Consider the following 16,692-nt stretch of genomic DNA (forward strand, 5'->3'; position numbering starts at 1 on the left):
TAAACTCCGGGATAAAGACACATTTCAAAATAAAAACCAGCTAACTAAAAACAAACAAATATTTTATTTGATTTTTTTTTAAGTGAAACTGTGTTTTTCAGTGTGGGACTGTAAAGTTTACTATGCTATTTTGTCATACTATTTGATAGTGTTTGTTATAATGGTTTAACATATTTTAGCACTGTCATATGTTATTGTAACATCCTACTTTATTAGAGTTTAGTATGGTAGTACATGGGCGGCACAGTGGTGTAGTGGTTAGCGCTGTCGCCTCACAGCAAGAAGGTCCTGGGTTTGAGCCCCGTGGCCGGCGAGGGCCTTTCTGTGCGGAGTTTGCATGTTCTCCCCGTGTCCACGTGGGTTTCCTCCGGGTGCTCCGGTTTCCCCCACAGTCCAAAGACATGCAGGTTAGGTTAACTGGTGACTGAATGTGAGTGTGAATGGTTGTCTGTGTCTATGTGTCAGCCCTGTGATGACCTGGCGACTTGTCCAGGGTGTACCCCGCCTTTCGCCCGTAGTCAGCTGGGATAGGCTCCAGCTTGCCTGCAACCCTGCGTACTATGTAGTACAGTCAAAGTCAAAGTCCCTTCCCATGCCATGTGGTGCATTGGGTGGTGCCGATCTCCGTTTCCGTAGCCCTCGGCCTATAACATAGCTAGGGTGAAGAAAAAGAAGAAACCTTTATTTGTCACATGCACACTTCAAGCACAGTGAAATTCATCATCTGCATTTAACCCATCTGAAGCAGTGAACACACATACCCAGAGCAGTGGGCAGTCACACTAGAGCGCCCGGGGAGCAGTCGGGGTCAGGTACCTTGCTCGAGGGCACTTCAGCCCAAGGCCGCCCCAGGTTAACCTAACTGCATGTCTTTGGACTGTGGGGGAAACCGGAGCACCCGGAGGAAACCCACACAGACACGGGGCGTGTGCAAACTCCACATAGAAAGGCCCTCGCTGGCCGCTGGGCTCGAACCCGGAACCTTCTTGCTGTGAGGCGACCGTGCTAACCACTACACCACCGTGCCACCCACAGTGGAGGGCTGGTCCTCTAGTAACCATGAGAGTTTGACTCCCCACTCACATTTGTACGGCAGACAGCAGTAGGTACCATTTTTATGATGATCTTTGGTATGACTCGTCTGTGAGTAGAACTCGTGATCTCCTGATCAAGAGGCGGACATGCTAACCACTAGGCCAACTCGCGGTTCCATGTAGTACAGTATAGTATGTTAATATGTACTATGTAGTAGAGTTTAGTATGGTATTACACTGTAGTACAGTTTAGTATGGTAATATGTATTATGTAGTACAGTTTAGTATGTTAATGTGTGCTGTGTAGTACAATTTAATATGGCAGTACAGATTAATATGGTAGTACACGCTATGTAGTACAGTTTATGTTAATATGTATGATGTAGTATTGTTTAATATGGTAGTATAGACTAGTAGGGTAGTACACACTATGTAGTCCAGTTTGGTATGGTAGTACATGCTATGTAGTACAGTTTAGTATGGTAGTATGTACTATGTAATACAGCTTAGTATGTTAATATGTACTATGTAGTACAACTTAGTAAGGTAGTACAGTTTAGCATGTTAATATGTACTATGTAGTACAATTTAATATGGTAGTATAGATTAGTATGGTAGCACATACTATGTAGTCCAGCTTGGTATGGTAGTACACACTATGTAGTACAGTTTAGTATGTTAATATGTACTATATAGTACAATTTAGTATGGTAGTACACACTATGTACAGTTTAGTATGGTAATATGTACTATGTAGTACAGTTTGGTATGGTAGTACACACTATGTGGTACAGTTTGGTATGGTAATACATGCAAATTAATACTGTATGGTATTTTAATAATTAGTACAGTTTAATATGATATTTAAACATACTATCCAATACAAGTTAGTTTTTTTTATTTAAATACTATACAATACAGTTTAGTGCAGTATTCTGTCATACTATCTAGTACAGTAACACTGTTTAGTTTGAATTATTTTGGAATTTTGACAAACTATTTTGTACTGTTTGGTTCATTTTTATATACAACCCAATAACATTTAGTACAGTAACTTCACAGATTATTTAGTACATAAACACATTCCATATAATATGAACTTTTAACATACAGTTTAGTATAGTTTATTATGGTATCATAAAGTACAATTTTTTTTACATATTATTTATTAAAGCATACTTACTGTTTAGTATAAAACATATACTATCTAATATAAAAGGTTTTTTATTTTTATTTATTATTTATTTATTTTTTACATATGAGTTAGGACAGTTTCGTTTCCATTCTAATCCCCCCCCCCCCCCCCCCCCATTTACTACATAATACAGTGTAGCACAGTGTTTTTGCATACTGACTAGTATGGTAATGCATACTGTTTTATATTTACTTGTTTGGGATTTAAAAAACATTATTTATTATATTTAATTTGATATTTTAACATAACAGTATAATTGAGTTTATTTTTGTATACTATAAAATTAAATTTAGTACAGTATTGTTACCATGTAGTATGGAAATGCATACTATTTATTATGAAAGTCTGACATACAATTTAACACATACTGTTTAGTGTGGTATTTTAACATACTGCTGTATTTAGTACAGTTTAGTTCATTTTATATGATACACAGGCGGCACGGTGGTGTAGTGGTTAGCACTGTCTCCTCACAGCAAGAAGGTCCAGGTTCGAGCCCCGTGGCCGGCGAGGGCCTTTCTGTGCGGAGTTTGCATGTTGTCCGCTTGGGTTTCCTCCGGGTGCTCCGGTTTCCCCCACAGTCCAAAGACATGCAGGTTAGGTTAACTGGTGACTCTAAATTGACTGTAGGTGTGAATGTGAGTGTGAATGGTTGTCTATGTGTCAGCCCTGTGATGACCTGGCGACTTGTCCAGGGTGTACCCCGCCTTTCGCCCGTAGTCAGCTGGGATAGGCTCCAGCTTGCCTGCGACTCTGTAGAACAGGATAAAGCGGCTACAGATAATGAGATGAGATGAGATTTTAACATACTGCTGTATTTAGTACAGTTTAGTTCATTTTATATGATACACAATACAATTTAGTTCAGCATTAGAAATAAACCGGGTGACTTTTGTGTTAGAATGTGTTGGGGTTATGATTTCTGACTTCACTCAAGCTGTCCCTTTTCATCCGGTGGTGTGACTTTCCAGGTCAGTTTGGCTTGTTTTTCCCCTTTCACCTAGTTTATAAGCTTTTACTCTGAATTTTGTGTATTTCTGTGTGTGTGTTGATGACTGTCCCTGTCTGAGTCAGGATAAACCTTTCACTGTAGAGAGACTTCTTAAAGTGAGCAGTTTCAGTACAAATTTAATGATTTCAGTACAAGTTTAATTGCACATGACAGGTGTGTAACTGTGGTATTGTGTGTGTGTAGGATGATTCAGACACTGAAAAGTGTCAGACATTTGGCAATGGCAACAATGAAACAAACAGGTGAGAGAAATAATGTCAGTTCCTAACACACCCACTCACACCCAGTGTGTTGCAGTCTGAAGTGTAACTGGAGGTGTTCTTGCAGTGTCTGAGGTCAGGGTGTCCGTGCCCTGGGGGGAGATGAGAGCCCGAGTCTGGGGTCCTGATCACGGGCGTCCTGTGCTCTGCCTGCACGGCTGGTCCGACAACAGCGGCTCCTTTAACACTCTCATCCCACTGCTGCCTGCTGGTGCAGTAACTTCTTCCATCACCTTCTCACATTTCCATTTATGACTCAGAATAAGACATTGTTTATCAGATAACTGTACGAAGCGTATATAATGTATGGAGTTCCTTCCTTCCTTCTCTAGTTGTCCGTCCGTCTGCATGTCTGTCACTATCAGTCTGTGTGGGCCCGCCCCTTTGTCTGTCTATCTGTTTCTATTTATTTCTGTATCTTTCTCTACTTCTGTACATCTGGTTTCTATCAGGTTGTGTGCTTATCTGTCTATTTCTTTTTTCTTGTTTCTGTCCATCTGTTGGTCTGTCTGTCCCTATCTGTGCATTTTGCTGTCTTCTGTGTATCTATCTTTACCTGTCTGTTTGTTTGCCTGCCTGATAAATTCCACTGGCCCCTCACCTCCTCTCTCTCTCTCTGTCTATCTATCTATGGTGGGTTTCCCGAAAGCCTCTTAAAGGAGACACACAGAACCATGGCCTTTTTTGTTTATAAATGCCTTGAGACCTCAAGAATGGCACAGGAATAGTTTTAAGTGTTAACAATAAATCTAATATAGTCATTTTTACGATTAAAGTAATTCATATAGGTAGCGGTCTGAGTGAATGACTTTGATGTCCATAACGTCACAGCAGGAAGTCTATCGGTCTCATTGCCATTTCCGCTATACTAAAACACAGAGCTGACTGCAACTCCGGTCCTCCATTTTGAGCTAATTTATCGCCATGCCACGTAGATGTGTTGCTGGCCGGTGCAGCAACATGACAGAAGGTGGATTTACGTTGCATTCATGGCCCAAGAATGTTCAAACCACAAAGATTTGGACGCGTTTTGCGAGAAGTTCACGGGCACGTTGGGCGGCTATGAAGTGGTCTCTCCTCTGCTCTGCACATTTTGCTGAAGACTTGTACAAGACCCCTGATCTGTTGAGGAGCGTTGGCTATAAGCCCGTATTGAAAGAGGGTGCAGTACCAACAATTAAAGAAAACTACAAGAAAAGGAAAGTCTTTCTTTTTATTTATTTATTTTAGAAGGAAAGTGAGTTTAGTTGCACCAGTCCTCCTGGAGCGTGAGTTGAGGGTTGTTGCTAAAACCTGGGACGGAACGGGACAGGACGCGACATATCACTCGGGCAGTGACCTCCCCGCAGTTGTTGCTAAAACCGGTGACATCCCGTTCCGTCCCGTTCCGTCCCGGGTTTTAGTATTTGCCTGAGCTGAGCAGTAATGGCGGAGTACTCAATATGGAGAGAATGAGTGGACCAGCCGTCTTATTTCTAAACTGGATATTGCTGCCATCTTGTCCTTACGTGAAAGAAGCAAATGAACGGAGAACTGAATGAACAACTGAAAGTCAGATTGTTTCAAAACAATCGGCCACAAGGTCGGCCTTCAAGAAGCGAGAACACAGATGGGTAAGCTCCGACTCTCATTTCGGTAAAAAGACAACAAAAACATGTTGTTTACCTGCATTTAGATTAATCCATGTAACTTGTATTGTGTGTTTAAGTTCCCGGTATGAGATTATTTAATTTGCTTCAGAATGTGATTGTCTCAGTTCATCTGATTATTTAATGAGCCTTTTACATTTTATCAGTGAAAATGCATGCATGTATATGTGTGTTGCATAAGTTATAACACCCATCCTGTTTTAATGAGAGTCAACCCACAATCAATGAAGTCAAATCAGTCTTAGTTGAGCGAGTCAGTAACGCTATTTCTTACTTTCACCATAAAGCTTTGGTCTATAGCTGTCAAAGGCCTCGGCCTTAAAACCAGTTCCCGCTGTGATGTCACGCACTCAGGGCTGGCTGGCTCAGCGGGCCAGCTCGAATACCAACTTTGTGGTTGATTTTAACTCTCAAAAATATATATTTTTTATTCCCATTTATGCAGCATACAAGAGTCAAGGATGGAGATACTATCCACTCAGAAATGTATTTAAAAATAAAGGGTCTGCGTGTCTCCTTTAAGGTCAAAAGAGTCTTTAAATTACCTCTTAAGATCCATTGTCAAGCTAACGTGGTTTTCCCGAACAACATCGTAGCCCAAGTGGTCTTTTAGTTTGCTCAGAATTTATGAGAGACCCGAACCACTCGTTCAAAGCAAAGAGCAACTCCTCACAGCCAAATATACAGAACACACTGCGCCTCTGTGAGACTCTCGCAGTCAACAGGGGAAACTGGTGTTGAATCTGCTGCCGGTGTTCAGTTATTTTTCTTGTACATTGCAAGTACATGGAGTTAATTATTAAATAAATATATGCAAAACATTGAGTATCTTTTAATATGTTATGGAATTATGTATGGATATTGGAATGTCACACTGACATTGCCACATTTTAATCAAATTTAACTCCATTAGGCGAGTGATTCACTAATTTACACTGTAAAAAATTTGTTGTTTTAACTTTAAAAAAGTCAGTGTCCGGGCTGCCATAAAATTTTGAGCTCATTGAAATTATTATAGTAAGTTAACACAATGAGGCGAACAATTTAACTTACTATATGAATTTCAATGAGCTCAAAATTTTATGGCAGCCCGGACACTGACTTTTTTTTAAGTTAAAAAACAAATCATTTTTTACAGCGTAGCATCATAAATGAAACACATTTCTGCATCTCTAACATTGTGTGTGTGTGCGCATATATATACAGGGTGTCTCAGAAAAATGTACTCACACTTTAACTGTCCCTAACATGCTACCTTTTTTGTGTTGCAGGTGTAATTAATTAATCACAGCATGGCAGGAAATTATCGCACCAAACCAAGAACAATTGATGCATTGAAATTGGAAATTGAAAGACAATGTCGCGATATTCCTAATGACCTGTTTCGTGACGTTTGCGAATCCCTTGGTGCGCGTTATCAGCATTGTCTGGACAATAATGGTCATCAATTTGAACATTTGCGAACATGATTCTTCAATTACATTTGTCTTCTGTATTCGAAGCTATTCCATTTCACTCTATGTTCATAAATAAAGGTTTTCTCGTCATTCAAAGTGTGAGTACATTTTTTTGAGACACCCTGTGTGTGTGTGTGTGTATATATATATATATATATATATATATATATATATATATATATATAATGTATGTATATATGTATGTATGTCATGGTCTTACCTGTGGTTTTCCTCTCATCAGGTAACATTCCACTCCTCTCCACTCAGTATTACCTGCCACGCCCGCATGCTCCTTCTCTATCAGGCTCACCTGCTGTCAATTTACCTTCATTGACTCTCATTGACTTTCAGTGGCTGTCATTGGCTGTTGCCTATCACCTGCTGCCTTCTCTGTGTGTATTTAAACTGCAGTCCTCCCAAGCTTCAGTGTCAGATCATCTTCAAGGCATCGACTCCGTCAACTCTTCAGCCCTGGTAATCTGACCCTGCATTTCTGTCCCCATTCTCGCTACCTGACCTGTGACTCTGTGTTTCAGCCTGTTCCCAAACTCCTGTCTGTCGTGCTGTCCTGTCTGCCTGCTGAGAGACTGCTCGCTGAGAGACCGCCTGAATACCAAGTGCTGTCAGCTTACAGCCAAACTTCTCTGACAACGCCTGATCCTGTCTGATCTCAGAAGCTAAGCAGGGTCGGGCCTGGTTAGTACTTGGAGGGGAGACCTCAGACGTCACCAGCCATCCCTGCCTCTCAGTCCTCCTGCCACTGAACTTCACACACACATCCTCCCAACTCCCTTTCCCCTGCTATCAATAAACTCAACATTTAACCTGCGCTCTTGGGTCCTCGTCTGTTTGTCCTGACAGAATGATCTGACCATCATGGACCCAGCACCCTTCCCGACCAGCATGGGGGTTGAGCCCGAAATGACTGCTCTGCAGCGACTGGAACGCACAGAGGGAGACATAAACCGGATGTCCGGTGACATTGCATCTCTGCTCCAGCTTGGCCAGCAACAACTGTTTCAGCAACAGCAGCAGCTAACCCAAGTCCTGCAAGTACTCACCAACCTCACCACTCCATCCGCTTCAGCTCTGCCTGCACCACCCAGCCCCTCTGCTGTGGCTTCCCCTCGAAATCCAGTTGCTCCAGTCCTGGCGGCACAGCCTCTAGCTCCCGGTGACCCGGAACTGAAGATTGGTAATCCGGAACGTTTCAATGGTGACCCAAACCGGGTCCGGCCCTTCCTGACCAGCTGCCGTATCCAGTTTTCTCTGCAACCCAGGACCTTCTCGACGGAGGGAGCCAAGGTGGGGTATGTCATCACTCACCTGACCGGCCGGGCTCGGTTGTGGGGGACAGCAGAGTTCGACCGGCAGACTCCAGCCTGTGCCTCCTTCAGTGCCTTCGTCGAGGAGATGTTAAAGGTGTTCGACCTGGGCTCGTCAAGAACAGAGGCATCATGAGCACTGATGAGTATTTGTCAGGGCAACCGGACAGTGGCGGACTACTCCATCGACTTTCGTACCCTGGTGAGGCGCAGTTCATGGAACATGGCGGCACTAGTGGACGCCTTCCTCCACAGTTTGGCGGACTACGTCAAGGACGAGCTCGTTTCCCATGAGCAACCCCCGACACTCGACGAGGCCATTGCCCTTGCTGTACGCATCGATCACCGTATCCAGATCCGCAGACGAGAGAAGGGGCGTCCGAGTCAACCTGCCACCCGCACTCGGGGTGAGTCTTCTGCTGCCCAGTTCCCGTCTGTCACGCCCCAAAGCCACTTAACCTCAAACCTGTGCCTCTACTGCGGAAGTGAAGGTCACCGTGTCACCACCTGCCCGGCAAAAGCCAGAACTCAACAGGTGTAGGGGAGATCCTGGTGAGCTCGACATGTACCCAGTCTCCCTCCATTCGAAAACCCCTGCTTCAGCTCCGCCTTCAGCTTCCTGACACCACTCATGCCCTGGCCGCCCTGGTGGACTCTGGAGCCGAAGCAAACATCATGGATACAGAGTTCGCACGGCAGCTGGGTGTGGGCCGTCACCATCTCACTCCACCCGTTCCGGTACGAGCGCTGGGTGGACGTCGTCTCGGCACAGTGACACACATCACAGCCCCCGTGATACTGCTGCTGTCAGGAAACCACCAGGAGTCCATCAAGTTCCACCTCCTACACTCACCCGGCCAACCACTCATCCTAGGATACCCGTGGCTCCGTCAACACAACCCCCAACTTGACTGGAAGACTGGCACTATACGAGAGTGGGGAAGGGGCTGCCATCAGACCTGCTTAAAGGGAGCCGTCCTGCCAACCAACCAGGAGACCACCAGCTCCGCCCCCGACATATCCAAGGTTCCTGTTTACTATCACAACCTGAGAGAGGTGTTCAACAAGTCCAAGGCCACGTCTCTGCCCCCACACCGACCATACGACTGCGCCATCGACCTCCTGCCAGGCACCGCACCCCCGAAGGGCCGTCTCTACTCCCTGTCAGCCCCGGAAAGAAAGGCCATGGAAGACTACATAAACGACACTCTGGCTGCTGGCATAATCCGTCCATCGTCCTCTCCTGCCGGAGCAGGATTCTTCTTCGTGGGAAAGAAGGATGGTTCTCTTCGCCCATGCATAGATTACCGGGGCTTGAACGACATTACAGTTAAGAACCGCTACCCTCTGCCACTACTCTCCTCCGCCTTTGAACTGCTGCAGGGGGCCACAGTGTTCACCAAGCTAGATCTCCGGAACGCTTACCATCTGGTGCGAGTGAGAGAAGGTGACGAGTGGAAGACTGCATTCAACACCCTGACGAGACATTATGAATATCTGGTCATGCCATTCGGTCTCACCAATGCCCCAGCAGTGTTCCAGGCCCTGGTAAACGACATCCTCAGAGACATGCTCAATAAGTTTGTTTTCGTTTACTTGGACGATATTTTGATCTTCTCAAAAACCCTGTCAGAACACACCCACCATGTCCAGTTGGTCCTGCGCCGCCTGCTTGAAAACTCGCTGTTTGTGAAAGCAGAGAAGTGCAAGTTCCACGCCCAGTCTGTCTCGTTCCTGGGATATGTGGTGACCGAGGGCAGCATTCAAATGGACCCTGCGAAGGTGTCGGCAGTGACGTCGTGGCCGGTTCCAGAGAGCCGTAAGAAACTGCAGCAGTTCCTGGGGTTTGCCAACTTTTATAGGAGATTCATCCGGGGCTACAGCACTGTGGCAGCCCCACTCACCGCACTGACCAGCATCAAACAGCCTTTTCAATGGACTGCAGCAGCTGACAAAGCCTTCGAAACCCTCAAGGCCCGTTTCACTTCAGCTCCCATCCTCCGGATGCCTGACGCCGAGCGGCAGTTTGTGGTGGAGGTAGATGCTTTGGATGTGGGAGTCAGGGCTGTGTTTTCCCAGCAAGCAGCAGAGGATGGCAAAATGCACCCCTGTGCCTTCTACTCCCGAAGACTGACCCCAGCAGAAAGCAACTACGACATCGGCAACCGCGAGCTACTGGCTGTCAAGCTCGCCCTCGAGGAGTGGCGCCACTGGTTGGAGGGGTCTAAGGTTTCATTTGTGGTCTGGACTGACCACAAAAACCTGGAGTATATCCGGACAGCCAGGAGGCTAAACTCCCGCCAGCGCCGGTGGTCATTATTCTTCACCCGATTCAACTTTGTCCTTTCCTACCATCCTGGCTCCCGCAACATCAAGCCCGATGCACTCTCCCGGATGTTTCAGAAGGATGAGGCATCCAAGGAGGAATCAACACCCATCCTCCCAAGCCCCTGTGTCGTTGCTGCCCTGACCTGGGACATCGAGGAGCAGGTTCGAGAAGCCATCAGGAACCAGCCAAGCCCCAGCGCTTGCCCCTCCAACCGTCTCTATGTCCCAGCCGGTCTGAGGTCTCAGGTGATTCAATGGGGACATGACTCCTGCCTGGCCTGTCACCCCGGGGTCACACACGCCCTCCATCTGCTGTCTCAGCGGTTCTGGTGGCCGTTGATGAGGAAGGACACCCAGGATTTTGTGAGAGCCTGCCCCACTTGCAACCAGCACAAATCCCCCAGTCAGCCCCCAGCCGGGTTACTCCAGCCCCTGCCAGTACCCATGCGTCCCTGGTCCCATGTCTCCCTGGATTTTGTTACTGGTCTTCCTCCGTCGGAAGGTAATACGGTCATCCTCACCATTGTGGACCGCTTCAGTAAGATGACCCACTTTGTGCCTCTCCCTAAACTGCCAACTGCGAAGGAGACTGCCCGGGTCGTCTTAGAACATGTCTTTGGAGTCCACGGCCTGCCCAGGGATATCGTGTCTGACCAGGGACCGCAGTTCTCCGCCAGTTTCTGGAAAGAATTCTGCCACCTCCTTGGGGCCACTGCCTGTCTGTCATCTGGGTTTCACCCACAGTCAAATGGCCAAACGGAGCGCATGAACCAGGAACTGGAGAAGGCACTTAGGTGTGTGGCTTCACGCAACCCCCACGCCTGGGCTCAACATCTGCTCTGGGTGGAATATGCCCACAACTCCCTCACCAGTTCTGCCACCAGACTCTCCCCCTTCCAGTGTGTGTATGGATATCAACCACCTCTGTTTGCCAGCCAGGAGGGAGATGCCACCTGCCCGTCTGCTCTCACCTACGCCCGCTGCTGCCGCCGCAGTGGGCCCAGGCCCGCACCGCACTCCTGAAGTCCAGTACCAGCTATGCTATTGGGGCTAACCGGTGGAAGACCCCTGCACCCGTTTACCATGTTGGCCAGAAGGTATGGTTGTCTGCTCGAGACCTACCACTGCGGGTGGAGTCACGCAAATTGGCGCCTCGCTACATCGGACCCCTTCCCATACAGAAGGTCATCAGTCCAACGGCAGTTTGGCTGCTGCTGCCCAAGACCATGAAAATACATCCCACCTTCCACGTCTCCAAACTCAAACCGGTGCACAAGAGCCCCCTGGTCCCGGTAACACCGCCGCCTCCTCCTCCACGCTTCATTGATGGTGGACCAGTCTACACGGTCCGGCGACTGCTCCGCTCTCGACAAAGGGGTAGGGGCATCCAATACTTGGTAGACTGGGAGGGTTATGGTTCTGAGGAGAGGGCATGGGTCCCCGCTGGAAGGATTTTGGATCCGGCCCTCATCGCCGACTTCCATTGCCTACACCCTGACCAGCCCTCCATCCGACGGGGTCAACGTAGGGGTTCTCACCGGGCGGATCCACTTCTGGACCCTGCCGCCACCCCTGCTCCAGTGTCCGAGTCTGACTCTGAACCGAATCCTGGGCGGGGGCCCTTGGATGACGAGTCTTCCGACAGTGAAGATGGTGCGGAGGCTATGGACACTGACCGGTCAGAGGAATTCTGACCCTCCACCAGTATTCCCCCTCCTCCCGCCCGTCTTGGTGGGTCTGTGTCTAGGGACTTCTGGAGCCGTCCCTTGAGGGGGGGGTTCTGTCATGGTCCTACCTGTGGTTTTCTTCTCATCAGGTAACATTCCACTCCTCTCCACTCAGTATTACCTGCCACGCCCGCATGCTCCTTCTCTATCAGGCTCACCTGCTGTCAATTTACCTTCATTGACTCTCATTGACTTTCAGTGGCTGTCATTGGCTGTTGCCTATCACCTGCTGCCTTCTCTGTGTGTATTTAAACTGCAGTCCTCCCAAGCATCAGTGTCAGATCGTCTTCAAGGCATCGACTCCGTCAACTCTTCAGCCCTGGTAATCTGACCCTGCATTTCTGTCCCCATTCTCGCTACCTGACCTGTGACTCTGTGTTTCAGCCTGTTCCCAAACTCCTGTCTGTTGTGCTGTCCTGTCTGCCTGCTGAGAGGCTGCTCGCTGAGAGACCGCCTGAATACCAAGTGCTGTCAGCTTACAGTCAAACTACTCTGACGACGCCTGATCCCGTCTGATCTCAGAAGCTAAGCAGGGTTGGGCCTGGTTAGTACTTGGAGGGGAGACCTCAGACGTCACCACCACGCTCCCACCAGCTATCCCTGCCTCTCAGTCCTCCTGCCACTGAACTTCACACACACATATCCTCCCAACTCCCTTTCCCCTGCTATCAATAAACTCAACGTTTAACCTGCGCTCTTGGGTCCTCGTCTGTTTGTCCTGACACACACACATATATATATATATATATAAGGAGGTCAATTAAACCTCCTTAGGTCCACATTACACACAAATCAAAACATCTCTCTCTCTCTCTCTGAAGAACATTGCCCACTTGGCATTGTGGATAACAGTTGAAATAATCCTGACTGCATGATCGGGGGGTAACAGTGAAATAAGCGAGCACAGAGAAAACATTTACTTAATTATTTAGCTTATTATTTGCTCATTATTTCGTATTTCGTTCATTTAATTAAAAATACGCTTGGAATAAAAAAAAAATTGCCAAAAACGTAAAATGGTTTCATTACTTAATTATACATAATATATGTAATGCTTCCATATCTCATCTCATTATCTGTAGCCACTTTATCCTGTTCTACAGGCTCGCAGGCAAGCTGGAGCCTATCCCAGCTGACTACAGGCGAAAGGCGGGGTACACCCTGGACAAGTCGCCAGGTCATCACAGGGCTGACACATAGACACAGACAACCATTCACACTCACATTCACACCTACGGTCAATTTAGAGTCACCAGTTAACCTAACCTGCATGTCTTTGGACTGTGGGGGAAACCGGAGCACCCGGAGGAAACCCACGCGGACACGGGGAGAACATACAAACTCCACACAGAAAGGCCCTCGCCGGCCATGGGGCTCGAACCCGGACCTTCTTGTTGTGAGGCGACAGCGCTAACCACTACACCACCATGCCGCCCCATGCTTCCATATGATACTATATATTATCTTATTTTAAATACTTTATATTTCATTAGATTTTGGTTAAAAGAACACCACGTGACCTTATCGACTGGGTTTAGCAACTACTAATGCCTTCAGCAATGACAGTACGATTGCCTTTAGTAACTGCTAATGCCTATATCGAGGACGCACACTGCAAAGAAGCTCTTCTTCCTGTTGCTCTTTAGACTCCTTCTTATGAATGAGTTCGGGAAAACCACGTACAGAGACAATGTTTGTTGTTTAAGAGTCTCCCAACTCACTCTTTAGCCCTAAAGGGTAATGCTATCAGGAAACCCACCCCTGTTAGGTTATCTGGCTTGTTTCTGTGTCTGTCTGCCTGCCTGTCTATCTAATTCTCTCTCTCTTTGTTTCTGTTTGTCTATCTATCTAGTAGGTTATCTGTCTTGTTTCTGTGTCTGTCTGCCTGCCTGCCTGTTGAATACACTCTCTCTTTCTGTCTGTTTGTTTGTCAATCTATCTATCTAGTAGGTTATCTGTCTTGTTTCTGTGTCTGTCTGCCTGCCTGTCAATACTCTCTCTGTCTGCCTATCTATCTGTTAAGTTATTTGGCTTGTTTCTGTGCCTGTCTGTCTAATTCTCTCTCTCTCTCTCTATTTGTCTGTTTCTGTCTGTCTGTCTACGGTATATGTTAGGTTATTTGGCTTGTTTCTGTGTCTGTCTGTCTGCCTGCCTGTCTGTCAATACTCTCTCTGTTTCTGTCTGCCTATCTATCTGTTAGGTTATTTGGCTTGTTTCTGTGTTTGTCTAAATCTCTCTCTCTGTTTGTCTGCTTATCTATCTGTTAGGTTATTTGGCTTGTTTCTGTGTCTGCCTGCCTGTCAATTCTCTCTCTCTCTCTCTCTCTCTCTCTGTGTGTGTGTTTCTGTCTGCCTATCTATCTGTTAGGTTATTTGGCTTGTTTCTGTGTCTGCTTGCCTGTCAATTCTCTCTCTCTCTCTCTCTCTGTGTGTGTTTCTGTCTGCCTATCTATCTGTTAGGTTATTTGGCTTGTTTCTGTGTCTGTCTCTCTCTTTCTGTCTGTTTCTGTCTGTCTATCTGTCTTAGGTTATCTGGCTTGTTTCTGTGTCTGCCTGCCTGTCTGTCTAATTCTCTCTCTCTCTCTCAGATTGGAGGTGTGTGGCTGTAGATCTGCCTGGTCATGGCTTGTCCTCTCACAGACCTGCAGGAGTTTTCTACACGTTTCTTAGTTATATCACAGATGTGCGACACATCATTGAAGGTTCGGGTTTATTCAGTTTGCTTCATTAATGAACCCATCTGAGCTTTTCCCTTAGCGTTTATGTCGACTTTAGTTTTTTCCTCACACTGTTAGCTTGTGATGTGATGCTCGCTGTACTGAAGATACATGAGTTTGATTGTTTGTTTATAGTGAACGCATTTCGAGTTGCCTGCGTGTGTGTACTGATGGTCTGTGCGTGTTGTTTCTGTTTGCAGCTCTACAGTGGAAACACTTCTCCATAATTGGCCACAGTATGGGTGAGTTGGAGTTTGTGCTCCTTCCTACATCACTCCTTCACTTATCCTGCACTATTACTGTCATATATTATCCACTTATTTCTGTTTGCTCCTTTTTTACACATACAATAGTGATCAGAAGTTTACATACACTCGTCATGATCATGAACATCATGGTAACACTGGGCTTTCAGTGATTTCTTTGAACCCATGAATTTGGTGCATAAGTTTTTACTTATTTTCTGAAATCAACACAGGGTCGAAATTATACAAACAGGGTCAAAAGTATACATGCATACTCACTCGGAGTATTAATTCAGTGGTACTGAATGTTCCAAAATGTCTTTTAACTTGCCAAGTTCAAGGCCTCTTAACTTCCTGTTAGTGATCATGACTGACTACAGCTGAGAGCTTCTCTGTGCCAACATAAAAAGGGTTTGTTAACCCAATCAAGGGATTGCCTAACTCAATCAGATCTACCAGATCGCAGCAGCAAAATTTACTGGTAAAACCTGTTGTTAAAACAAAGTGTGGTGAAGCAGCTTTTAGCTACTATGCAGTACAACTATGGAACCAACTCCCAGAGGACATTAAAAATGCTCCTGCTGTTGGCAGCTTCAAATCTAGACTAAAGACCAAGCTGTTTTCAGATGCTTTCTGCTAACTGATAAATATCATCATCTTTACATGTTTTAAACTTTACTTAACTTTTACAGTCTTTGTATGTTTTAAACTTTACTTAACTTTTATTCTATTTTATTCTGCTGTTTTTTTAACTGAACTTTTACTTCATTTTATTATTTTATTTCTACTATTGTTTAATTCTTCTTATTTTTTTCTCTCTTCTTCCCCCTTTATTTTATGTAATTTTATTTTCTATTGTTTACTGTTTTGCCTTTACCTCTGTAAAGCACATTGAACTGCCACTGTGTATGAAATGCGCTATATAAATAAACTTGCCTTGCCTTGTTTGGCAAATACAATCTATTGGGAGGTGTGGCTATGTACTTTGCTGGAAGAAGACCCAAACTGTCACTCTCAGTTGACAAGAAATTGGTTTGGTTGGTCAGGAGTAACCCAGGAACTACCAGGGCACAATCCTGCCATGAACTAGAAGCTGCTGGAACAGTCTACAGTCAAGCGAGTTTTACATTGCCATGGACTGTGAGGCTGCCATCCAAAAAAGAAGCCTCTGCTCTAAAATCAACAGATTCAAGCTTGACTAAAGTTTGTTGTTGACCATATGGACAAAGTAAAAGCCTTCTGGAGGACAGTTTTATGATCAAATGAGACAAAGACCAAGTTGTTTGGCTATAATGACCAGAGGTATGCTTGGAGGAGTAAAGGTGAGGCCAGGATTGTAGTACTTGAGTCCAGGACTTGGACTCATGCCCTAATTTTAAGGACCCGTGACTTGACTTGGACTTGAGCACTGATGACTCGGGACTCATGCATTTAACTGCATTCAGACTTGTTAAATGGAGACGAGTCCTCGGATTTTTTTATATTTTGTAACATGCCATAATAATTTGGAATAAGATATTTATATGTACATTAAATTCTATATGAATTTCATGCAAGAGAATGCACAGTCACCTGTTCATATGCCATGTTCAGGAACAAACTAACGTTAATGGCGCTAAAATGCCTGGAGAGAAGCCCCTAGGATTGTCCGCTTTGCTTATACAGACTTCTCGCGCAGTGGGAAAAAAAATGCACTGCTATGTATTCCATATGTAGAAGAACTATTGAAGAGACGACGGGGACA

General features: G+C 45.8%; 1 protein-coding gene across 5 annotated transcripts in view; it reads left to right on the forward strand.

The window, feature by feature from the left end:
- Nucleotides 1-3,155: 3,155 nt before the first annotated feature.
- The window catches only part of serhl (serine hydrolase like), a 37,892-nt gene continuing 24,355 nt past the window's right edge, over nucleotides 3,156-16,692 (forward strand). The window contains exons 1-6 of one of the 5 annotated variants that reach the window (XM_060898898.1): nucleotides 3,156-3,200; nucleotides 3,304-3,336; nucleotides 3,425-3,483; nucleotides 3,569-3,712; nucleotides 14,575-14,688; nucleotides 14,904-14,945. In XM_060898898.1, coding sequence (XP_060754881.1) covers nucleotides 3,426-3,483; nucleotides 3,569-3,712; nucleotides 14,575-14,688; nucleotides 14,904-14,945 — 358 coding nt within the window. In that variant the 5' untranslated portion in view covers nucleotides 3,156-3,200; nucleotides 3,304-3,336; nucleotide 3,425. The other 4 variants (XM_060898899.1, XM_060898897.1, XR_009650555.1 and 1 more) reach the window with 4 other exon arrangements.

Source organism: Neoarius graeffei, chromosome 18 (genome assembly GCF_027579695.1).
Source record: "Neoarius graeffei isolate fNeoGra1 chromosome 18, fNeoGra1.pri, whole genome shotgun sequence".
NCBI lineage: Eukaryota > Metazoa > Chordata > Actinopteri > Siluriformes > Ariidae > Neoarius > Neoarius graeffei.